Source organism: Erpetoichthys calabaricus, chromosome 1 (assembly GCF_900747795.2).
Source record: "Erpetoichthys calabaricus chromosome 1, fErpCal1.3, whole genome shotgun sequence".
NCBI classification, from domain to species: domain Eukaryota; kingdom Metazoa; phylum Chordata; class Cladistia; order Polypteriformes; family Polypteridae; genus Erpetoichthys; species Erpetoichthys calabaricus.
This window is the reverse complement of record NC_041394.2, coordinates 108,446,452-108,472,994: the sequence shown is the minus strand read 5'-3', so window position 1 is coordinate 108,472,994 and position 26,543 is coordinate 108,446,452. Positions and strand designations below refer to the sequence as shown.

The 26,543-nt window shown below is 37.2% G+C and overlaps 1 protein-coding gene across 4 annotated transcripts; it reads right to left on the bottom strand.

Moving 5' to 3' along the window:
* Positions 1-1,463: 1,463 nt before the first annotated feature.
* rpp14 (ribonuclease P/MRP 14 subunit) lies at positions 1,464-26,095 on the bottom strand. Of its 4 annotated transcripts, none has more exons than XM_028805015.2 (6): positions 25,993-26,083; positions 22,268-22,381; positions 18,509-18,596; positions 18,057-18,133; positions 15,285-15,363; positions 1,464-3,024 (listed from the first exon to the last, which is right to left on the bottom strand). In XM_028805015.2, the coding sequence occupies exon 6, from the start codon at positions 2,959-2,961 to the stop codon at positions 2,413-2,415; it is 549 nt and encodes a 182-aa protein (XP_028660848.1). In that variant the 5' UTR covers positions 2,962-3,024; positions 15,285-15,363; positions 18,057-18,133; positions 18,509-18,596; positions 22,268-22,381; positions 25,993-26,083; the 3' UTR covers positions 1,464-2,412. The 4 variants fall into 4 exon arrangements, with proteins under 4 accessions (XP_028660848.1, XP_028660863.1, XP_028660872.1 ...); XM_028805030.2 differs by having other exon boundaries at positions 22,268-22,384; positions 25,971-26,082; XM_028805039.2 differs by having other exon boundaries at positions 25,971-26,082.
* Positions 26,096-26,543: the final 448 nt, after the last annotated feature.

The following is a 26,543-nucleotide window of genomic DNA, read 5'->3' as shown; positions in this document are numbered from 1 at the left end:
ACAAGCCTTAAGTTTTACTCTGTTGGCCATGCTCTCCCTCTCTGGGGTGGGGGTCAACTTGTTTTCTTTGTTTTTTTTTTCAATCCTATTATTATTTGTAAAAAATTGATTGATTTGTATGATTACAATAAAATTATAAATAAAATTAAAATAAAAAAAAAAGAATCACAACCTCTTATGTACACTGGTTTTGAATTTAATCTCTAATCCTGGAATCCCCTTAATGCCCATAGGATCATCAGGCTCAACACAAGTTCCCCACCGCTGTTCACATTCACCTTCTCATTCCAGGAGTGGAACTTCTTCTGTATACTTCCATTGTTTACTTTCTGTTCGATTAATTTACAAGTAAATTTTTGGTTTTTCAACTGCAATGCTTGTGCCTCAAGTTGCACTGTTACCCACAAACAACACTGTTGAGGTTTTCATAATTTTAATTTCTCACAACTAAAACATAGGCAATCTTTTACTTGTTGCTAGCTTTTTGAAATCACCATTAAAACAGGGGTATTTTACTGTGGGCTGAAGTGGTCTTTTGCCTCGTTAAACAAACATTTTAGTTTAATATATTTTTCATACACCATAAAGAAGGACTACTTCAGATTATTTTTCAGTTTTCCTTAATTAGTTACAAATGTTTTCCCTGAAATGAACCAACAACTTTGAAGTTAACTTTCTCCACAACATACCTAAGTAATACAACATTTTCAGCCATGTCAGTACTAAAAACAAAATACAGGAACCAAACGGATGTTGATGCCACATTATGCCTTGCAGAAACCTCACTGAACCCATGCCTTCAAAAGAAAATGGTGAGAAACAGCAGCAGACTTCTCACTAAATATAGGAAAACAAAAATAAATGCATTTAAAAAATAAAACTCCCTACAAATAAACAAATTTTCGATTTTTGTCTTTACCAATCTCCAAATTTGCAAAGAAAGATCGTTCAGATTGGCTAAGATTTGCTCAAGTTATTGTTTGCCAAAGTAAAATGATTTAATTTGTGATATTTCCATTTATAGCATTTGTTTGTCTCTAGAAACAATTGTATTTTTTTTTTTTACTTTTCAACAAACAGACTGAAGTCAATCAGAAAATAAATTGTTTTGAATGTTTTTTAAAGGAAATACAAACAAATCTGAAGTTTCTAATCTCAGAAACAATCAATCATCAACACAACCAATTTTGCACTGAAAGTAGTATATTAACAAAACCTACTGGATCAATTTGATACAGAGTAAATATGATTATTATATTTTCTACCTCGCAGGACCTTGAAGATTTTCTCAAGTCTTCTGTCAATATCCAAGACAAAAAGGCTGAAAACCACTGCTGTCCACTAATGGTTACCACAATGACTCTGATAAGGTTTCTCTTAAAATCTGCTAATGACTCAATGATGTCTACTTAATGAGAACGAAATCAGTCGTGGCCCAGTGGTAGATGACTTTGTTAACTGGTGTGTGACTAAAACATTACAAGAGCTAAGGAACTAATAATTCATTTTGGAAGAAAAACCATTCACCCACAAGAAACAATTATCAAAGACAAGACAGTGGAGACTATTGAATGTTATAAATAGCTGATGACAATCATAGACTTAAAACTGACTTTTAATGAAATGTACCTGTAAAAAAGGTAGAAAGCGCCTCTATTGTCTAAGAAAGTGGAGTCTTAACTATGACTCGTACCATTATTTCAGTCTTTTATACATCTTGTATTGAGTTTATCTTTACTCATATTCTGCTGACCTGGTTTGGATGTCAACAACAAAAACAGAGTACATCACATTGTAAAATAGAGCAGTAAAATAACAGACCCTAAAAAAATCTGACAAACCTGATTAAAAAAAGTATCACAGAAACAGAGTGTGCTTTCTCAGACAGGACTCGCCCACTACTTTCTCAATTCCAGTTGTTGCCATCAGGTCACAGGGTCAAGATTCCACGATTCAAGTCCTATCTGCTGTTAATCTTCTGAATACGTTCAACTGTAATAAACGTCCGCAGACTTGAATCATAGAATGAATAGTTATCATTTGCATTAATCATTAGTCAAGTCTTAATTTCATATGTATGATTTAATGTTATACCATACATATTATGTTTACTGCTATACTTGTATTTACTTGTACAATGTTTCTGTTATAAATTTTGTGTTTTTAATGTTTTGTTGTTAACGCTGCCTGTAAAACCAGCTGAGAATGAAAGTTCCCTTTTGGCACAATAAATTTCAATAGAACTGAATCTACATTTCCACTTTTCCCCACTTCCTTTTTAGGTATTTTTTTTATTTAAAAATACATTTTTCAACATTGTTGGTTAACACTATAATCATTTTAACCCACATAACACAATACGACACTGATTTCAAATATTACTGTTAGACTATGTGCAGAACTCACTGTTAGCTACAACTCAGCCTTGTTATTGATTTTATGAACCTCAGGTAACATTACCTGAACCTTTCCTTCCATAACAACTTTGTCTTCTGCAGAACATGCAACAGAAACCCATGCAATATTTTTTCTGATTTTTATCACTTCCACTGTTGCCAAGACCTCTTCTCCAATATACAATGGTGCAGAGAAACGGATTTGTTGAGAGAGGAATATACATCCAGCTCCGGGCATTTTTGTCCCCAAAACTGCAGAAACCAATCCATTAATTAACATTCCATGAACAATGGGCCTTTTGAACAATGTACTTTTAGCATATTCTTCATTGAGGTGGAGTGGATTTGCATCTCCAGTTAACTCAGAAAATGTTGTAACATCAGATTTAGTAAACACTTTTCTAAGTTCCGCTTTGGCTCCAACATGAACAGGTCTGCAGTCAATGTTCCTAACAGGAAATCCGAATATAAAACCACGATGCAGCTGAAACATCTTTAACAGGTGTTGAGAGAAAATGAAGAATGTATCTCTACTACAAAACTGCATGTTACATGTAAACATCATTTGAACTTATTCGAGTTTCAGTGTTCTGCTGTTGCCACACAATGCTAGTAGAAATGGTGAAACCTGTGGAAGAGAAACATGTTAACTATACGTTCCTCAAGTTAAGTTGGATAAATACAAACATAAAAAGGTGGGGAAAAAAACTGCATTTTATTATAACAATGTTATGTATTTTATTAATATAAAATAATGTTATTTGTTTTAAAGCATGAACAAATAACTACCTCCATTCATTTTCTAAGTCACTTAACCTGTTCTTGGTTGTATGAATATGAACTAAACACGAATGCATGTAAGATGCCATACTTATGTTACATAGTTCAAATAAATGACTAAAATGTAATAAACGATTATTGAAAACAAAGGGAGGAAAGACTCATGTATTCACATAGACACCCTTAACAAACTATTTATTTGTCAAGTCAAAAGTCACGTTGAATCACAACTATTACAATTTTAGAACAAAGTATCACTTAATAAAAGTTGTTCTACATATTTTGAGAAAAATACTTCTGGGGTGACATAATGATTCACTTGGGGCCTCATGTATAACGCTGTGTGTAGAACTCGCACTATAACATGGCGTACGCACAAAAGCAAAAATGTTCGTACGCACAAAAAAATCCAGATGCATAAATCTGTGCGAACGCCAACTTCCATGTTCTTCCGCTACATAAATCCCAGTCAGTGTGAAAAGCAACGCACGTGCACACGCCTGCTGTCCTGCCCCAACTCCTCCCAGAATTACGCCTCTTTGAATATGCAAATCAATATAAATAGCCCTTAAGCTCAGCCTTTTGTGAAAAGACAATGGCAAAAGCATGAGAGGAAAATAGAAGAATTTCAGATAATACCAAGTGGAGGCAAGGAAAAACGTATCGTAGGTTTAAACAGTGGTATAAACAACAAAAGGAAGTTGATCGAGTGATGCAGCGTGTCGGAGAAACTCAAAACCTCAAGTTCACAAAGTCGCACAGTGCCCGAAATAAAAGAAGTCAGATATCAAAGTCGCCGTGAAAAGGCGAGTCATAGCCCACCATCTGAGTGTCATATGAAAGCTTATTAGGGTACAGAGGAAACAAAAAAGGCACACAGTGTGAAAAAAGCACAAAATGTCAACTTTAATCTCGAAATTTCCACTTTAATAAAGTAGTTTATTTTGTCATTAAAGTAGATCATAAACGTCTTCTTAAAATCTTTTAATTTACTAGCTTTTCACATCCCATCATAACTAAAGTAGCACGTTAAATGCTTTGTTTTGTATTTGATCTTCTATGTCTCTAATATTACAGCTCTCTGAATAATTAAAATGCTGAGATGTATACGTGATATAATTTTCATGATGACAGGAGTTAAAGCATGTTATTTAACATGGGAACACGTTGGCACAGTGATTGTTCACGTCTCACGCAAGATGCTTGCTGCGCCATGCGCGACCTTCGATGAAATACTTTACTGTAGCAGTACTGTCTCTTTCAAACGTACTAACCCCCAATTCCTGTCCTTACTTTTCTTTCTCCAAATACCCAATCACCACACAATCAGCTCTGTAATAGACGTTAAGCCATCTGTAAGCTTAGAACGCCGATTCTTCAAAACTTTTAAGGCACACTGAAATATCTTCATAGTACGTGTTTAATTGTTCTATCCATCCAGTGTCATGCCAGCACCAGCAAAAATACAGCGCGAGGCAGGAACAATCCGTGAACGGAGCGCCAGCTCCTCGCTAGCGCTGCAGCACCGTGTCCTCACATGTTTAATTATTAACAATATAGATTATTTAAATGATGTTAGTTTTATCTGCATAATATAATAAACATATTTTGCTGCATTTCACCTTAAAAATGATATCGTCAACATATGTAAATATGCGCTTTATAAAGTGGCTCAGGTTGTGCAATATTATAACTGCAGTGCAAATTTACAGTGAGGTAATTGTACTTATAAATAAAAACAGTTCTGCAAGGAGCACTTGATGGACTGAATGAGTGCGTTTATAGTTCTTGGGATGAAACTGTTTCCGAACTGCGAGTTTATACAGGAAAGGCTTTGAAGCTTTTCCCATGTGAGAGCAGTTCAATAGACAGCATGTGCTTGATGCTGTATACCGATAATTCTCTTTTTGATCAGATGCTGTACAGCTGTGATTCCCCACTCAGATATAGTAATATAAATACTCCAAGTGGTGCAGTGAGAGTAATATGGAAAAAGATGATCCTCTGTGGCAACCCCTAATGGGAGCAGCTGAAAGAAGAAAATGAAGGTGTAGTGAGAGTAACAACGCTAAAGCAGCTATGGTATTTGGAATACTTTGGCTATTCCCTGGACCATTATATTGTTACAGGTTAATTTCAATCAGATGCCTTAAACTAATAAACAATATGCTGTTCGTTTCAGTGTATATGATAAAGCTGCGTCAGGGATATGGATCTAAAAAAAGAAAGAGTAACCACACAGAACAGTACCACTGCTTTGAGGCTGGGTACCAGCTGTTAACTTTAAAATAAATTGTTAAAACAAGAACACAGGTACACTGTTGGAAACTTGCTAAGGGTAGATTTTGCAAAGTATATTTTCTTTAAAAGAACCATAGTTACATGGAATAAACTACCAACTAGTATGGTGGAGAATAGGACATACCATAAAATCAGATCCTGACACAGTGTTATTTCAGAGAACCTTGGTGAATGTTTATAAATATAAGAAAAGGCTGGCTATCATTTTTTTTTTTTTTTTTTTTTTTTTTTTTTTAAGGAGACTTCCTTTATTGTGTGTAGTGACATCCTTCACATCTTTTACAACTCTATGATGGCCAATGTGATTTTCTACAATGTGGTGTGCTGGGCTAGTAAGATCACCATGAGTGAGGTCTACCAAATCAACAAATTACAAGAGCAGGCCTAGCTATGTGAAGAACTCTGGACCCCCTGAATGTAGTAGCAAAAGAGAGGATTAAAACATTATGAACAATGCTGCACATCCCTCACACTTACACAGAGCACTTTCTGCCAACAAATTATTCAGCACAAGTACAGTAAAAAAATGAAAACGCTAAAAATGAAGCGACTTGCGAGAAAGTGGCGTTTTAAGCCTTCGGTGCCTTCTGTGATTCTGGGGAATGTGAACTCAATCTCAAATAAGATCGACGAACTGCCTGTGCTGGTGAAAAATGTCAGAACCTACAGAGAATGCAGTTTGTTGTGCTTTTGTGAAACGTGGCTAACTACCACCATCCCAGATGCTAACGTGGAGCTACCCGGGTTTAGCACAGTTAGAGCGGACAGAGATGCAAGTACCTGTGGGAAGCACAAAGGAGGAGGACTTGCTCTCTATGTTAATACATGGTGGTGTAACTCTGGACATGTTAACGTCAAAGTCTCCACTCGCTGCAGGGACATAGAACTGTTGGCCGTAAGTTTGCGTCCCTATTACATGCCCAGAGAGTTTGGACACGTCATTGTTGTCATAGTGTACATCCCTCCTCAGGCGGACGTGGAGACAGCGAGTGACATCATCCATTCTGCTGTTGCTATGTTACAAACGCAGCACCCTGAGGCGCTTGTGCTAATCGCTGGAGACTTTAACCATGTGACACTGTACAAAACATTACCTGCCTTCTCCCAGTATGTGGACTGTAACACCCGGGGAAATAAGACTATTGATTTACTGTATGCAAACGTTAAAGACGCATACAGTGCCACCCCGCTGCCTGCGCTTGGGAAAGCAGATCATAACCTGGTTCTGCTTCAGCCTCACTACAAACCCTACAAAGTGAGGGTCCTACCTACAACCGCACGATCATTCAGGAAGTGGACCCCAGAGGCAGAGAAGGCTCTGAAAGAATGTTTTGGAACTACAGACTGGGATATCCTGCAGGGATCACATAGTGAGAACATTGAGGAGGTTGTTGACTGCACTACTGACTACATCAACTTCTGTATGGACATTGTAGTTCCAGTAAGAACAGTACGCTGCTATGCTAACAACAAGCCATGGATTACAAGTGACATCAAGGGCCTTTTGAACCAGAAGAAAAGGACTTTTAAAGGCGGTGATCAGCATGAGCTCAAGCGCGTGCAGAAGGAACTCCGAGTCCAGCTCAGTGTGGCAAAGGAGCAGTACAGGAGAAAGCTGGAGCAGAAGTTGCAGAATAACAGCATGGAGGAAGTGTGGGATGGGATGAAGATCATCACTGGCTGCAGCTCGAATTGGGGCACCACCATCGAGAGAGACGTGAAGAGAGCAAATCAAATGAACAACTTCTTTAACAGGTTTGACCACCCTAACCCACTCTCACCTCGGAGTACTGCACCCTCCACATATCCTTCTGCTGATACCAGCATAGGAGAGACATTCCCACCCATAATTACAACAGCGCAAGTGAGCAGAGAGCTGAGGATACTTCGTGCCAGCAAAGCAGCGGGTCCAGATGGAGTATCGCCATGACTGCTGAAGATCTGTGCATCGGAGCTGGGGGGTCCTCTACAGCGCATCTTCAACCTGAGCCTGGAGCAGGGGAGAGTCCCGAGGCTTTGGAAAACATCTTGCATCACCCCAGTCCCAAAGGTATCACGTCCTAGTGAGCTGAATGACTTCCGGCCTGTTGCTCTGACATCACATGTGATGAAGACCATGGAGAGGCTGCTGCTTCACCACCTGAGGCCACAGGTTCAACACGCCCTCGACCCTCTGCAGTTTGCATATCAGGAGAAGGTGGGAGCGGAGGATGCCATCATCTATATGCTATATCGATCCCTCTCTCACTTGGACAGAGGCAATGGTGCTGTAAGAATTATGTTTCTAGACTTCTCTAGCGCCTTCAACACAATCCAACATCTGCTCCTTAGGGACAAGCTGACAGAGATGGGAGTAGATTCATACCTGGTGGCATGGATCGTGGACTATCTTAAAGACAGACCTCAGTATGTGCGTCTTGGGAACTGCACGTCTGACATTGTGGTCAGGAGCGCCACAAGGGACTGTACTTTCTCCGATCCTGTTCAGTCTATATACATCAGACTTCCAACACAACTCGGAGTCCTGCCACATGCAAAAGTTCGCTGATGACACTGCTATCGTGGGCTGCATCAGGAGTGGGCAGGAGGAGGAGTATAGGGACCTAATCAATGACTTTGTTAAATGGTGCGACTCAAACCACCTACACCTGAACACCAGCAAAACCAAGGAGCTGGTGGTGGATTTTAGGAGGCCCAGACCCCTCATGGACCCCGTGATCATCAGAGGTGACTGTGTGCAGATGGTGTAGACCTATAAATACCTGGGAGTGCAGCTGGATGATAAATTAGACTGGACTGCCAATACTGATGCTCTGTGTAAGAAAGGACCTTAGAAGGCTGGCGTCCTTCAACATCTGCAATAAGATGCTGCAGATGTTCTATCAGACGGTTGTGGCGAGTGCCCTCTTCTACACGGTGGTGTGCTGGAGAGGCAGCATTAAGAAGAAAGACGCCTCACGCCTGGACAAACTGGTGAGGAAGGCAGGCTCTATTGTTGGCATGGAGCTGGACAGTTTGACATCTGTGGCAGAGCGACGGGCACTCAGAAGGCTCCTATCAATTATGGAAAATCCACTGCATCCACTAAACAGTGTCATCTCCAGACAGAAGAGCAGCTTCAGCAACAGACTGCTGTCACTGTCCTGCTCCACTGACAGACTGAGAAGATCGTTCCTCCCCCAAACTATGCGACTCTTCAATTCCACCTGGGGGGGTAAACGTTAACATTATATAAAGTTATTCTGTTTTTACCTGCATTATTATTTAATATTGTTTTTTGTATCAGTAAGGTGCTGCTGGAGTATGTGAATTTCCCCTTGGGATTAATAAAGTATCTATCTATCTATCAGTATGTCAAGTAACGCTACTAGGGCTCCTTTAAACCAACAGCAACATGCCTGCATAATGCCTCTCTCTGAAGGTGACAGCCAAGTCAGAAGTTTTTCTCTCTTTTTAAATTTTCCTTCTATTTAGTCATACTGATTTGTGTTCAGACCCTAGTGTGTGTATATATTCTTATTTATTGTGGCGGATGGCCAGGGCACTTGCCCGGCTGGGACACCCCTGTAATAGAAGGACCTAGGGAGAGGGCATTTTCAGGGCAATACCTCCCCTGGAACATGAGAGGGCAACCCGGACCTGTGGCACCGCCAGGGGGAGCCTGGACAGAATCTGAGCTCTGGGTTGCAGTAATTCCGTCACACCTGGAAGTGCTGCCGGAAGAAGATCTGGGAGCACCCAGAGCACTTCCAGGTGCCCTATAAAAGGGGTCTTCTCACTCCATTCGGAAAGCCAGAGTCGGGAGGAGGTGGACAAAGCTTGCAGGAAGAGGAGTGAAGGTGGCAGAGGAAGAAAAGAAGAAGGGACTGTGTTTGCTTATTGGTGCAGTATTGACTGTGCTGCGAGTGTGAGAAATGGAAGAAAGCGTTTGCCACACAGAAAAGAAGATAATAAAAGTGTGTGTGCTGGACAATAATTGTGTCTGCCGGTCTGTGTAGGGTAGGGTGGCTAGTATGCACCCTGGTGATCCACACTATATGTATTTATATAAACTGCTTCTGTAAAGAGCCAAATTTCCCCCAAATAACAAATAAAGATCTATCTAATCTGTAAGTTTGTCTTTCAATGGGACAATGACCTACTTAAAAAAAACAACCACAATGGATAGTGTTATGTAGATGCTCAAATTCATTAGAGCAACTTCAAGCCTACAACACCTCGTTTCACAAACTCCTGCCTGATTATGTCAACTGAGCACAATAATTTACTTGTGCATAACAATGTTAGGTGGCTAAGTAAGGGCAATGCACTTAAACGGGTTTGTGAACTCTACCAAGAGATTGTTGCTTTTCTCTGCAGCTGTCATCTTAAAAAACGGGAGGCATTTATATCCAAAATGCTGGAAGACAAGTTCATAGCAGAAGTGTTCTTCCTGAATGACAATTTCCAACATTTAAGTGAACTTAATCTTGGTTTGCAAGGAAAGGCCAAAACAGTTGGAGATCTTGTTAAAAAACATAATGGATTTAAAAAGAAACTGGACTTGTTTTCAAATGATTCAAATACAGGGAAAATGCTTAATTTCCCCACACTGCGTGATTTAATAAATAACTTGGCATTTGCACAAACTACCTTAATAACAACAGAATTTTTAGGCAAGTTGTTAAGGGTATATTTTGCTGGGTGGCTTGACAGCTGGTTGGCTGTTTTTCTTCTAACAATGTTCTCTATGATGTACACATTCAAGAGAATCTTTACGCATATGAACGCATTAAAAACAAACACTCACTCCCCCTTTACAGGAATTTTAGTCAGAAAACAAATAGACTACTGGTTGTTAAATGTGTACCGTGTACAAGAGAAAAGAGAAGTAAAGAAAAAGCAATGAGTGTTAACTGATATTGGAAACATTCTGTTAGTTAGCATGTGGTCCTGTAGATGTATTATGTTTTCTTAAAATTAAAAGTGATAATAACAAATGTATAAAAATGTAAATATAACAAATGTAGCAAAAAGTAATATAGTGTCAATGGACTGATAGTCCAGACCATTGTTGAATGGCATTCCAAGGTACATTTATGATTTTTTTTTTGTGGCTATGCAATTGAAATCAATTTAAATAATAATAATAATAATAATAAATATTCAGTGTTAATGTCAATATACACCCAGTGATACACAGTGTTATATTTACTATTGTTCATCTCGTTCACATGTGGATGCTATGAGACAAGAATTATACTTGGCCCTCCCAACAATTAACATTTAGTAATCTGGCCATCAAAAGAAAGTAGCTGAAGAACTCAAGTATATAGCATAACTACACTTTATAACCAAAAGTACATAAGTACCCCTACAAATTATTAAGTTCAGGTGTTTCAGCCACACCAATTATTGACAAGGTCATAAAATCAAGCACAGAATGGGTTGTACCAAAGAGCTTTAAACAGGACACTGTCAAAAGATGCCACCTTTGCCACAGTACATGAATTTTTCTGCTATGCTAGACCAGCCCTGGTCAACTGTAAGTGCTATTATTGTAAAGTGGAATCATCTACAAGCAACAACAGCTCAGCCACAAAACTGTTAGACCACACAAGCTTAGACAGCAACTCCATACCAATGCCCATTATTTTAGACTGGGATATCCAACAAGCACATGTGGGTGAGATGGTCAGATGTCCACAAACATTTGGCCATATACAATGTATTAATAAAATTAAAATAATGCTACTATAATAATGTTACTATGAATGGTGTTTTTTACATTACTTTTTTTGGAAAAGGTGGTCCACTTTTAGAATAATCTAACTCTGAATATAGACTACAATGATGATGCTCAATTTAACAAAAAAAAACAAACAAAAAAAACCCCTCAAAGTGTTAAGTATTATTGGCTGAGTTTTAACACTGAAGAAAAAAAAATCTGTTTAAGTCCTCTAAAATAAGGTACAGTGATCCCTCGCTATATCGCGCTTCGCCTTTCGCGGCTTCACTCTATCGCGGATTTTATATGTAAGCATATTTAAATATATATCGCGGACTTTTTGCTGGTTCGCGGATTTCTGCGGACAATGGGTCTTTTAATTTCTGGTACATGCTTCCTCAGTTGGTTTGCCCAGTTGATTTCATACAAGGGACGCTATTGGCAGATGGCTGAGAAGCTACCCAACTTACTTTTCTCTATCTCTCTTGCGCTGACTTTCTCTGATCCTGACGTAGGGGGTGTGAGCAGGGGGGCTGTTCGCACACCTAGACAATATGGACGCTCGTCTAAAAATGCTGAAAGATTATCTTCACGTTGGCTACCTTCTGTGCAGCTGCTTCGTGAAGCGACATGCTGCACAGTGCTTCGCATATTTAAAAGCTCGAAGGGCACGTATTGATTTTTTTTTATCTGTCTCTCTCTCTCTCTGCTCCTGACGGAGGGGGTGTGAGCTGCCACCTTCAACAGCTTTGTGCCGCGGTGCTTCGCATACTTAAAAGCCAAACAGCCCTATTGATTTGTTTGCTCCTTTGAAGAGGAAGATATGTTTGCATTCTTTTAATTGTGAGACTGAACTATCATCTCTGTCTTGTCATGGAGCACAGTTTAAACTTTTGAAAAAGAGACAAATGTTTGTTTGCAGTGTTTGAATAACGTTCCTGTCTCTCTACAACCTCCTGTGTTTCTGCGCAAATCTGTGACCCAAGCATGACAATATAAAAATAACCATATAAACATATGGTTTCTACTTCGCGGATTTTCTTATTTCGCGGGTGGCTCTGGAATGCAACCCCCGCGATGGAGGAGGGATTACTGTATTACAATTTAAAACCAACTTCTCCAAAATGTTATTGAGGTGACGATTAGATGGGATGATATAAAGAAAAATCAGTAATTGTTTCATGGAGTTCTCCAAGTTAAAATAATCTAATTACACACTCCATTTCAGATGTCATTAGTATATACTGTGTTTGTATTTTATATATATATATATATATATATATATATATATATATATAAACATACAGACACACACACACACACACAGAATTCATCAATGTTTTAATATTTTTTGAGTCCAATGTAAAAATGGCTTGCACTATTTCTTTAAATATACAATTACATTTTTAAAAGCTTACTACTTGATCTAAGAACTGATACTTCAGATACAATGCAATAAGTACTATTACTGTATAAGTAATAAAATAAAATGAAAGCAGATTATGTTCCTAAAGGGCACTCAACCCAAAGGCAGACTATAGCTTTGCACTTCCCTAACTTTAAATTAGGAATTGAGAATGCTGTTAGGCAGAATACCATCAGCTGTTCTCTTATTCATTATTAAAAAATCATGCTGTTTAAAAGATCATGTCCATTTACTTCTATATGATGCCACTGAATCAAAAGAAACCTATTTGGTAACTAAAATGAGCACTGCTGACAGTGAAAAAACCAATCCTAAAGCCATTACAATAATCAAAGAAAAATCAATGAAACAATTATTTTTTCAGTTTCACTGAGGGTCAATTAAACTTTTCGTGAATGTTGACAATTTAGTGATTGTAAAAGGCTTGTAACCAAAATATGGTTGTTAAGGCTTTCATCTCGTGATCAGATTTTTCGGGTGTTCACATTTCAAAGGAAACTTGGCAACATCTGAAATGTCTCTTCCATGAAACAAATGTCAAAACTAACAGCCATTCATATCTTCATAAAGAAACCTTTGGTTTGTGTTATACTCAAATACAGAGTTCAATGCTCTAATTAGACCTCATGCAAAATAAAAAAAATGAACTGTTTTAGCACATGCATATAATAAATATTCTATCCTTTCTCTTCATAAAGACAGGTTTAGCTAGAGTGTGAAATCAGAAGATGTCAATTATCTCACAAACTTATGACAAAAAACATCTTTATTAGGAACTTTACAATGCATAATGTGGCATATATTGAACTCTGTTGTATGAAATATGAATGCTATTATAATTTTTCTGATGATTAGTCAATTTTGTCAGAAATTAGTGTTACTCCATCTTTAGAAAATTAAATGTCCTCTGTTTACACCCACCCTTTTCTGAGATTGTCATTGGAGAACTGTTCAGTCTGTTATTAATAATTTCAAAATACAGACAATAAAGGAAATGCGAAACTATGCATTTTATTATAGCTTTTTCCCCCCCATCATCTGGATTCAGTTGTGCAACCATTTTAACAGAGGAGACAAAATAATTGTGGACACCAGTGGGCATACAGCTCCAGAAACCCGGACACAACAGACACTGACCCCAAGTCCAGCACACAACACACATTTAAGCATGGGAAACGTTTTTCCCTCATTTCCCACCTTATACAGCACAGTATAATAAACTCCAATACACAACCTCTTTCTTCTTCTTCTTTTCTCTCTGTTCTGTCTCTTGTCCACCTCCACTCCTCCTCCTGCAAGCTTTGTCCTCCACCTCCCAACTCTGGCTCTCTAAATGGAGTGAGGGGTCCCTTTTATAGAGCACCCGGAAGTGCTCCATGTGTTTCACAATCTCCTTCTGGCCGCACTTCTGGGTGTGGCAGCAGCCCTGCAGAGGAGGACTCAGCTATTCTCCACGTGCCCCCTGATGGTGGTGTTGAACTTTCATGCTCCAAACCCGTGGCACTGTAGCGAGCTAGGGGGACTGCCCGGTGTAGTCCCAGGGGAGGTATGGCCCTGTGCAAGCTCCTTCTGTTATGGAGGTGTCCCAGCCATGTAAGAATCCCAGCTGTCCATTACAAGTTTAAAATAAATGTCTTTTGAATTTACTGATTTTGTCATAACATAAGAGTACAAGAAATTCGACAACTGAGAGGAGACCATTCAGTCTATCATGCTAGTTAGTTTAGCTTATAGCTAAGCTGCTCCAGTATTTCATCCAGATAATTGTTAAGAATTGTCAAGGTTTCTGCCAAATCCACTTCTCCTTCTCCACTGGTGTCCTCTAGTACATATGTCACTGGTAAGTAAATCTTAGTAACATACTTTTTTCACATACATCTTAATTTATTCTGGCTGACAATGAAATAGACACCAACCTCAACATACACATGGTTATGTAACATCCGAGAAGTTCTCATACGGTGTTTGAAAACTAAAATGACTTTTTTAAAAGTTAACGTGTTTATTTTAATGATTGACGTGATTTTTACAGTCTGTATTGCTGTTGAATGTGAAAAAAAAAAAGAATCTTTGTCCTTCTACTAAACTAGAAGATTATTTCACAAAGTAGGCTTAGGACATATGCATAGACGTTTGGCCTGGTTGACAGCCCAGGCAAGCACTTGTTAATTTTTTTTTTTTTAACTTGCTTGAGTTCTGATGAATTACAAAGATGCCACTGGCAATCACTATTTGTCCTGTATTCCACTAGAGCTAATTCTATGTCACTGTTAAAATGTATATACTTTTAAACAATGTATACTACAGGTTAAATATCAGATTAACAGAAATAGAACAGGGAATGAGAACTTCATCTGTACATAACGGAATTAGATTCCAAAACAACATTTGTTATTTTTCCTCTGCAGCTGCATAGGACACATACATCCCTAGGGTAACTTTTAAATTGGTCCAGTGTAAACTAGTGTTGTTGTGCTTTTGAGTGTACACTGTAATGGGCTGATGCTCTATTAAAATTTATTTTTGTCCTTGTGCTTGATGTTGCCACGATAGGCCTCAGCTTCTTACAACCATAAGCTTGGATTAATTAGGTTAATGGACTGATAAAAACCAACATATAGCCCACTATTACATAAACATTCCACAAACTCACTGTAAAAAACAAGAATTTTACCTGTTGCACTCGAAATGCACACATTTCACTCTGGTAGGACCCCAACAGTGTAAGGGCACTCCACACTTTAACAAGATCCCTAGAAAAAAATAATTATTAAGTAATCTAAACAATTCACTATTATTTATGATTCATTATAACAGATACTTTACTACAGCAAGGTAAAGAGTACATCAAGTAAGCTGATTTGTATTTTCCATTACATAAAATGGAGCTAGGTATTTGAATACATTCTTATCTATCTATCTCTATATCTATAATATATATATTATATATATATATATATATATAATTCACTAAGTCCAAGGCAAGCAAGACGCACGCAAGACATGGCAAGCAAGACAGAATCCCGCCCACCAACAATTCATTAAGCAAACGACCATGGCATGCAAGACAGAGACTAGGGGGGTATCTTCCGTACGTCGCTTAAATCATCCGAGATCAGATGCCTCATCTTGGATGAGTTAATGCCAGTGAAACTCATCCGGGATAAGTTGGTTTTTCAAACGCAGCCGTGTAGTAGATTAGTCTAGCTGGATCTAATCATCCAAGATGAATGCGCATGCCCACGCTGATTGAAAAGCCCATATACAGTTAGGTCCATAAATAGTTGGACAGAGACAACCTTTTCTAATTTTGGTTCTGTACATTACCACAACGAATTTTAAATGAAACAACTCAGATGCAGTTGAAGTGCAGACTTTTCCGCTTTAATTCAGTGGGGTGAACAAAACGATTGCATAAAAATGTGAGGCAACTAAAGCATTTTTTAACACAATCCCTTCATTTCAGGGGCTCAAAAGTAATTGGACAATTGACTCAAAGGCTATTTCATGGGCAGGTGTGGGCAAGTCCGTCGTTAATCAATTAAGCAGATAAAAGAACTGCAGTTGATTTGAGGTGTGCTGCTTGCATGTGGAAGATTTTGCTGTGAACAGACAACATGCGGTCAAAGGAGCTCTCCATGCAGGTGAAAGAAGCCATCCTTAAGCTGCGAAAACAGAAAAAAACCCATCAGAGAAATTGCTACAATATTACGAGTGGCAAAATCTACAGTTTGGTACATCCTGAGAAAGAAAGCAAGCACTGGTGAACTCAGCAACGCAAAAAGACCTGGATGTCCACGGATGACAACAGTGGTGGATGATCGCAGAATCATTTCCATGGTGAAGAGAAACCCCTTCACAACAGCCTACCAAGTGAACAACACTCTCCAGTGGGTAGATGTATCGATACTCAAGTCTACCATAAAGAGAAGACTGTATGAAAGTAAATACAGAGGGTGCACTGCAAGGTGCAAGCCACTCATAAGCCTCAAGAATAGAAAGGCTAGATTGGACTTTGCTAAAGAACATCTAAAAAAGCCAGCACAGTTCTGGAAAAACATTCTTTGGACAGATGAAACCAAGATCAACCTCTACCAGAATGATAACAAGAAAAAAGTATGGAGAAAGCGTGGAACAGCTCATTATCCAAAGCATACCACATCATCTGTAAAACACGGTGGAGGCAGTGTGATGGCTTGGGCGTGCATGGCTGCCAGTGGCACTGGGACACTAGTGTTTATTGATGATGTGACACAGGACAGAAGCAGCCGAATGAATTCTGAGTTGTTCAGAGTCATCCTGTCTGCTCAAATCCAGCTAAATGCAGTCAAATTGATTGGGCGGCGTTTCATGATACAGATGAACAACGACTCAAAACATACAGCCAAAGCAACCCAGGAGTTTATTAAAGCAAAGAAATGGAAAATTCTTGAATGGCCAAGTCAGTCACCTGATCTTACACCAAATGATCATGCATTTCACTTGTTGAAGACTAAACTTCAGACAGAAAGGCTCACAAACAAACAGCAACTGAAAGCTGCTGCAGTAAAGGCCTGGCAGAGCATTAAAAAGGAGGAAACCCAGCATCTGGTGATGTCCATGAGTTCAAGACTTCAGGCTGTCATTGCCAGCAAAGGGTTTTCAACCAAGTATTAGAAATGAAAATTTTATTTCCAGTTATTAATTTGTCCAATTACTTTTGAGCCCCTGAAATGAAGGGATTGTGTTAAAAAAATGCTTTAGTTGCCTCACATTTTTATGCAATCGTTTTGTTCACCCCACTGAATTAAAGCTGAAAGTCTGCACTTCAACTGCATCTGAGTTGTTTAATTTAAAATTCATTTTGGTAAGGTACAGAACCAAAATTAGAAAAACGTTGTCTGTCCAAATATTTATGGGCCTAACTGTATATTGAGTCTAGAAAACATGATCAGCAAGTCTTTGATAGGCTGTAACAAAATGATGAAAGAACGGGCGCATTTTTTTTTTTCACACAAGCGGAGCAAGACCTTTTATTCGAAGGACATGAAGAATTTCAAGATTTAATATGCACAAGGGGTAACACTACTAAAGCAGGCCAAACCAGTAAAGATGGCTGGAAAAAAGTGGCCGACAAATTAAACGCTAAGTAGTGTGCATTGTACTTACTGAATGCAGTGTTTCATTTCCTATGTGTCAGATTAATTATTATTTAATATGTCATAATTCCAGATAAAACATGAGCACAAGGAGAACATGGGAACAGGTTAAAGTGAAGTACAAGAATATACTTCAAACTGGTAATTATTGGTATATAACTATTTAAAGAATTGTTGACATAAAGAATCTTATCTATGTGTCAGGGAGTGGCAATGTTTTGCATGCTAGAGAGAAGTTCAGTGTACTTTGTACATGTCACAATACTACAACTACTACAATAAAGTAAATATGCTCTATGTAACTTTACCTGTTGTACACTCGAAGAACAGCTGACAAAGTATTTTCCTCAAACTGTAATACATCAAAAGGTAAAGCTGCTCCAATCTGCAACACAATCAACAAAATATTTATACATTTACTTGGTTTCACAAATATGAATTATTAACATCAAAATATTTCATTATGATGCTTTAGCTATTAATAGCTATTATTAATACCTTGAAACCAATGAAATAATTTTGCATTCCAAACTACAGTTTAAAAATTCAAATTACTACTGTAGTGAAATAAAACTTAATAAATTTCAAAACTCCATCATATTTTTTTTTTAAAGAAAAAAGCATATCTGCTCTCTTCATATTCTTATCCAGTGTGCAAGAAAGCAGATTTAACTCTCATTAAAACAAACCTAACAGTACGGAAATGAGAATCCATATTACAAACAACTTTTACCAAATTTCAAATGAGTAAAGGACTCACCTCACCAAAAAGCTGTTTCAGGGATGAAATAATTAACTGTTTGAACTGAGCAGAATTAAGCCTAATGCTGGTGTCCTCTTCAAATTCTCTTTATAAAAAAAAAAAAAAAGTTAACACTGAAAGCAGCAAGCAACGTTAATAGACAGCAATGCAACCACACAAAACAGTTAAAATATTTTACTCTACACAAAAACTTGAGCATATTTCCTAAAGATATATCGACATTTGTATAGATTTAAATCTCTGATACAAGGACAGTTGTTTAAAACTGGTGGTCAAGAACACTGCGAACAAATGGTATAAAGGCATAAAAGGGTGGAAAAGTTCAAAAATCTCAGAACAACAATAACAAAGGATGGAAAGCTAGATCTAGAAATAAACCATACATGCACTTAGGTTGGAAAAAGTTACCAAAAAAATCAAGAGTGAAGGATAAAGACCAGTGGTCAGACCACATTGTAGAATGAATCAGAAGCCAGGGCAGTTAAAAAGGTGCAAGAAAGGAAATTGGATGCTACAGAAATGAAGACGATAGGTCGAGATGGATAGGTAGAGTAACAAAGCTTGATAAGATCAGGAATAAAAGAATTAGAGATACAGTCAAAGTTGGAGAAATATTAAAAAAAAAAAATAACCAGAAAGAAAGTCAAAGTGGATAGGCATGTCATGAGAAGAATCATGTATATGGAAGTGTTTTGATGTAGGAGAAGAGGGTGACCAAAGACAACGTGTATGGACTGTGTAAAGGGGATCTGAGGTAGAAAGAGTACAACAGAGAAGAATGGAGGAGACTGGTCAAATATAGTGACCCCATATGAAAGTGAAGAAAAAAAGACTTAAGAATGTTAAAAGATTTTTTTAATTAGGCAAGGATATGATAATCTTAGCATGTGTGCATTCATTTGTTTTTTCATGGTCTGTAGTGTTTAAGAAGTGTTAATATATAATTTTATTCCTAACTGGATTGAAGGGTGGCTAAGTAGGGTTTGTGCAGGTGCCACAAGACTCTAGGGGGCTGTAATCAAATTTCAGGCCCATAGCATTGCCTATATGCAGTATCCACATTCTCCCTTAGTCCGATTGATTTTCTTGTCATAATACAGCTCTCCTCCAACACAGTGAAGGAATGCATCAGGCTAATTGTTCTGTGATGGACCACTGAGCCATTTAGGGTTGGTTCCTGCCCTGTGCACAAAGCTGTTGGGTTATACACTGGTCCCCATGATTAAGGGAGGAAAAAAGGGGTATGGGTAATGGACAAATGGACATTTTCTAAATAAATAGCAAGTTAAAATGATGCTTATTTTGACAATTTGACTGTCACCAAGTGTTTTCCAAAAGGTATAGTAAATTGAACTGCAAAAGAATACACCTTAGTGCTTTTATTTCAAGAGACAACAACCTTCTGAAATCAGAAGAACCACCTTGAGTGAATGTTCTGTTCTAACCAATTTCTTCTTTTGACTGAAAATCTATTTCAATGAAACATTATTTTTACATTATATTATGTCTGTTAATTCATAGATCTCTCCAAAAATGTGTAATCTTCCCTTTATACAAAATTCAAAAGTAACTACTCATGCCAATATTTTTTGGCACAAAAGCAATCCTCATGGTAGATGTATAGATTTAATTCTCAATCCACCAGCTATAACTTTCTATCTATTATAAAAAGAAATTCTGTCCTGGAAAGCAAAAAGCAAGTCTATGATATGTGATCTTCTCGTAAGACATTTTAATGACCCGCGAGACCAAAGACACGCCCTACTTACAATCTACCTGCGAGACCAAAGACACGCCCTACTTACAATCTATCAAATAAGACAGGCAGCAAAACATTCAGTCTTGTGAAGGATTTCAGCACACAGATCCAGGGCTCTCAGCGCATATAAAACGTATAAGGTACGTTATAAATTAAATGTCGACATCTAAGCGAAGAAGAAAGCAGCACGGAGAAAAGAGACTCAAATGCGTTGGACAGAAAAAAGAGCAAAAATGAATAATCGAGGTGCAAATTCAGAAAATGAATAAAGTAATTATCAGCCCGGAACAAGTGGAATTGAAAAAAAAGCATGTCCAATCCGGCTCAGAATTAAAAGACAAAGACAATGAGTAAAAGACAAAGTAGAACTTCATAAAGACGTTTACAAACGTTGACGCTAAACACATGCAGAGCAGGTTAGAGACTATGAAACCAGGGAAATTAGAAAAAAAAAAACATCGCTATACACATGTGGAGAAAGTTAAAGGATATGAAAGTAGGAAAATTAGAAAAATATAAAAAAAGAAAGTAAAGATCGCAGTAGCGCAAACAAATAAACTGCCTCATTAACTATGCACCAGTCTAACTTTGGTTTTGCACAATATTGCACCTTAACACTTAATTCTACTTTATTCACATAATTGTACTTATTTATTATGTTCTACTATACTGTTACCTTTCAATCTATGACTTTTTGTTAATCTAACTGATATTCTTCTAACTTTGCACATTTTTTGATAAGCGAATCAGGATGCATTTCACTGTGTGTTGTCCTGTATAACTATGCATGTGACAAATAAAGAATCTTGAGAATTTCAAAAATAGAGTTTACCACACATGCATTTATTGGTTACTTTGTCCATGTATATATATTTATCTGTCTGCTTATTTAAAAAGCTACATTTACCCCAGGAGTTAGAAACGTTCTGTCTAGCCCTTGTACAAAAACCTAGACAAAAGCTGGGGTATCACCTTGGTAACCCTATGTACTTTTGGAACTGTGAGAGGAAAATAGCACGACTTTACAGACAGAAGTCCAATGCAGAACTCTACTTACTTTTTCACTTTGTAAAAAAAAAAATTATTAACTGCTGATGATGCAGATCGTTTTGTCTGTGCTGAAATTCCAAACAGAGAAACCTATCCTGACCTCATTAAAAAGATTCAGCATACTGGGACTCACAAGATTACAAATATTGTTTTTACAGAAGTTCTGAAATAAAAGTGAAAGTGAAATAGCAACAATTCAAAGAAAAAAAATATCTTAAAAGTGTGTATGCGGAAAACCACACACGGGGGTTGGGGAGTGAAGCGAGCAGGGGGCAAAGCCCCCTAGTACTTCTTTAAAATTGGTAGATTGTGTACCTGTGTAATTATACAGGAATACTGGTTTATGTAGCATGTATTTCTGTGTAACATGTAGCTGTTTCGTATTGATCTAGCTGAAAATGTTAATACCTGATTTTATGTATTATGCAGTCTACATTTTATGCCAAAAAAGTTACATTCATGGTTGAAACAGCAAGACAAAATCCTCACAAATCTTTTAATCATATATAAATCAGTTACTTTTACAATATACTGTGTCTGGAGTAAATTTAAATATAAGACATCGATGACAGATGTCAAAACCTCTATAGAAAAGTCAAGACTTCATTCTATTTATTTGGCACTGTATCCACTTTTGCCACCTAATCAAACAAGTTTACTTAAATGTTGGATTGATTTCTGAATAAAAGATTTGATTGCAGTGCTACTGACAAAATATATTTGGAGATAATGCAGCTAAACATTACATTCTACAGTAGTGCAGCCAGCTGCATATATTTTATTCTACTGTTGTGATTTCTGACTAATAAGTATAAAACCATGCTATGGTAGAACAACAGCACAACATTCCTCTTCACAAAGAAATTTCTTTTTTTATAAATTATTCTAAACAACTAAGTATTAAAAATATTCTAATGTATACATTATTAAAACAAAGTTAAACTTACAGAGATATTTTCAAATAGTGGTAACTGGATCCATTTTTATGAACAATCCTCTCATATTTGCCAGAATCATCTTCCATCCTTTCATGACATGCCATACAAGAAATGTGGTTTCTGCTACTTTGAAACAAATAAGAGGGGGCATAATCCAATTAATTAATCCAAACCTACAGTTAATAATGTATACATACAGTATATATGTCACCAAGATGGTATAATGTCTTCAGTTTTTACAGCAATGGTTAAAACTTTTGGCTATTCTTAGGTATGAACAAGCCATTGATGGGATGTAATTCCAACAGGAAGCACAGAAACATAATAATCAATTTGAATTATTGTAACTGCTATCAGAATGCTGCAGGGAACAACAATATACAGAAAAAACACATGAACATGGAAGAGCATGCAATCTCCATATAGACAGTAACCTGGAAATGAGCTGCGAGGCAGCTGGCACAAATGTACTTTCCCCATTTAGTGACTTAAACACTGTATTTATTACACAAGCATCTCCAAATATCTGTTCAAGAAAATGTTAATGGCTGTTTATTGAGGGGAAAAAAACAATGAGGAAAACAGGTAATGATAGTATTTTGTTTATAATGTATAATAAAAAATGTACATTCAGCATAACATTCAGATGGATTTGGGGACTTTTTAAGTTTTACATTTTTGTTCAACTACTAAATCAAAGAGAAGTCACATTTTACCTTATTAAATATTTTTGTAACTATAAGTTATTAAAAAAATAAAAATGAAAATAGAATGTAGCCACATAAAAATAAATCTTTTTAATAGGATTTCACAGTATCATGATGTAGTTAAAAACTGAGCCCTAAAAGGCAAATGGTAGCTTAAACAGCTTGATAGATAGACAGCAGGAAAACTTCCACTAATTGATTTATTGTTGTTAGTTGTTGATTTTGGAGTGTCTACGGCTATATTCTTTGTTTAAACTATAATTGTTGGCTACAATGTATTAACTATCATAGACAGCAGATTACTGCAGTGTTTTGATGCTAAATAATAGTGTCAGGTAAATATCCAATTATGATCTGTGGATCTACACAGCAACACTTTGGAAAGATCCTTTCCTCTTCTATTCATTTTTAGATTAGTTAAATGTCTTTTTGTTTTTCATTCTAGCATTTTTACAAAGATCATTTAACTTACCTGATACCAACTTACTTCTCTGACTGCTTGAAGTTGTGTTACTGACATTTTTGCTAATTGCTGATAGGATTGAATGTTCAAACCCACATGTGACACTTTTCTGGTGTTTCAAGTAACTCAGATTAGTTATCTGCTAGCTATCAGTAGCTGCTAACAGATGTGTAAAAGAGGAAAATGTACAAGTTGAAATAACCTCTCTCCAGGTAAATTTCAGAAAGTTAATTAAACATTAATAGAAATAATGCAGAATGTTTCTCTATTTTACGGCAAACAATTCTGAAAATTTGCCATTACTTTTAAATGGGAGTTCTTCTAACTTCCAAAATGTTTTAGCATACTCTATTCAAAATAACTCAATGAAATATTAATTTTCACAACAAATTTCCTTCAAAAACAAGTGTACCAAACTTAAAGAATATTGGTCCACTGAGAGCCAAGTTGTTTCATGTACAATGAAAAACAGGACAACATGATGACAACAGTAGTTACTTTCACATGTTACGTGTGCGCACCTAAAAGAACATTAAACACAATCCTATTCTTGGTATTCTTGCTTCATGATTCATTGTGCTTCATCAGTACAATATCAGCATTTATAAATTAATTGATGAATGTCACCTGTTTAATTCTCTTCTGTCCATCCTACAGTCTTAACTGGTTTTTGTACATTAAACCATGAAACACATGGCTCACCACTGATGTGAATACTGAAGAAGGCCATTTTAAATGAAAAGTAAAATCTTTTGACCACATGCCTGAAGCACCTCTAGCATGTTAAGTAGTATATTGTTTAGTGGTGAAGAAATGTTTTCTTGAAAATAGGATGAATTGTCTAGTACAAACAATATATATGTGTCCATTAAATTAGCAGCAGGTAGCAACGAGCAAGCTAAAGTCTTAATTTGTCATATGCAGTGTTCTCCCTAGCGTCTGCGCCCGGCTTATTTAGTTGAGCGCCCGGCTGTTATCTCACATGACACTGCGAGATGACAGCTGCAGATCTACAAGCACAGGAAAATCTAATGATCTGCAGAGATGGCAAGGATCGCATGTGGCGAGGGGAGAGACACGGGGTGGGACGTTGCCGATCACTCGATGCTGAACAAGCTAATAGCGGGGACAAGGCGGAGTGGAGTTCACAAGAAAAGAGTATGGGAAGGTGGGCAGGGGAGAGGAGGACTGATAAAATAAAAAAAGACTAGTGGAACCAGCCTGTCAGATATCAGAAAATTACTGCTTGCCCCAGAAGCCTGTTTAAAACGACCTACTTTAATGATAAACTATGAGATTAAAGTGGACATTTTGAGATTAAAGCTGAAACTTCCACTTTAAATCACAAAATACACCTTTTCACTGTGTCCTTAATTTTTTTTCTCTGTGGCTCAAATACAGCGCTGTACATTCATGCTGTTGTGAAGGTGCAAAAAAAAAAAAAAAGACAGCACAGAAGATGGTATGTGAAAAGCATTTAAATTACCCTGACATTCTGATCCTTCTTTCTGCATACTCTCTGTACAGATGCTCTGGGTGATTTCTGTTTATATTACCAAATATGCCATTTGTTCTGTGTTTTTCCTCTTAGTATTTGTAATATATTTTTCTCATTCAAAGCTTTGCATTTCCTGTTTTTATCCTTACTTAGTGTTTTAAGCAGATATAATATGCAGGCAGTGTGGCGCAGTGGTTAAGGCTTTGGACTTCAAATCCTGAGGTTGTGGGTTTAAATCCCGCTACTGACAATGTGTGGCCGTCAGCAAGTCACTTGACCTGCCTGTGCTCCAACTGCAAAACCAAAAGAAATATAACCAATTTTATCATAAATGTCGTACGTCGATTCGATAAAGGCGTCGCCAAGTAACTTAATATACTTTGTTTCCAACGTTGTATTTGTCCTGTTTTTCAATTACTGTGAAGCAGTTCAAGCATGGAAAATATCGTTACACAAATACTACCAACAACTGAGAACAAATACATCAGACAATACTTTTAATTGTGACATCATAAAACATCTATATGAACATAGATATCGCACGCTCCTGCAGCTACCTGTAGTCTTTATTACCTCGAAAAAAAAAAAAAACCAAAGCTAATCAATTATTACGAGTACTGATAACGCGGTAACAGTGCAAGGGAGACGAAAGAATTGAGACTGCGGCTGAATAAGGTTGCGTATGTTACATATCTCCGGGACGAAAAGGTAAAGTTCACAGATTCTTTAAAAAAAAGGTTTAAAAAAATCAATAATTTGAGATGACTTTTTAGACTAGCTTCCACAGTTAATACAAGTTTTTAAAAAGTTATTTTCGGTCCTATTTCGTACCGCTTTATTCATCTGGAGGTTGCTTGTTGTACGTCAGTAATGCTTCGTACAGTAGCCAGCCATACTAAAAAGCTCTTACAAAAGTGGTAGCACGTTTAATAAATAGATTTAAAAAAATTAACAAAACTAAAAATTTCACAAAAAACACACAAAACTAGCCAGTATGTATCTGTTGCTTTACGTTGGCAGAAAAATTAAAGTATTAGATCTTACTCAAATAACAAGAATGACGAACCTTCTTGATGTAAATAAGTACCGACACCTCCGAATCACATGAACACCACAAACCGAGTTTATGTTACGTGCTTCCTGTGCAACAGGAATTCCTGTCCGACGTAAAATTAAGCTTGTTCAGTTTTCTGTACTGGGAAGCAAAACTGGCGGTTTGGAAGGTTTATCGCGAGGATGGTTTAATGTGAAGTCGTAGAAAAATAAACTTTTGAGTAGTGCAGTGTTTTGTGTTACCCCAAGTTTTTTTTTCAAGAAAAAAATACTAAGAAAGGATGATAGTCAGCTGGAGCTAGCGTCCTAACTCTCAGAATGCACAATAACAAAAACTCATTTCCGCATGTTGACAAAATTAAATAAAGGCAGAAAGATTAAAACAGCTGTCCTAATCGGTTCAGTTATTGATTGCAGATATACTGCTTATGGGTCAGCAGCATCAGCAGTTTTAAAACTCTTAGATAAATTAAATGCCCAAGCACTGAAGTTGTGTTGTGTTAATAAATAATCTTCCATTTCAACCTTACTGGTATAAATTGATGAATTACGACGGTTTATTGT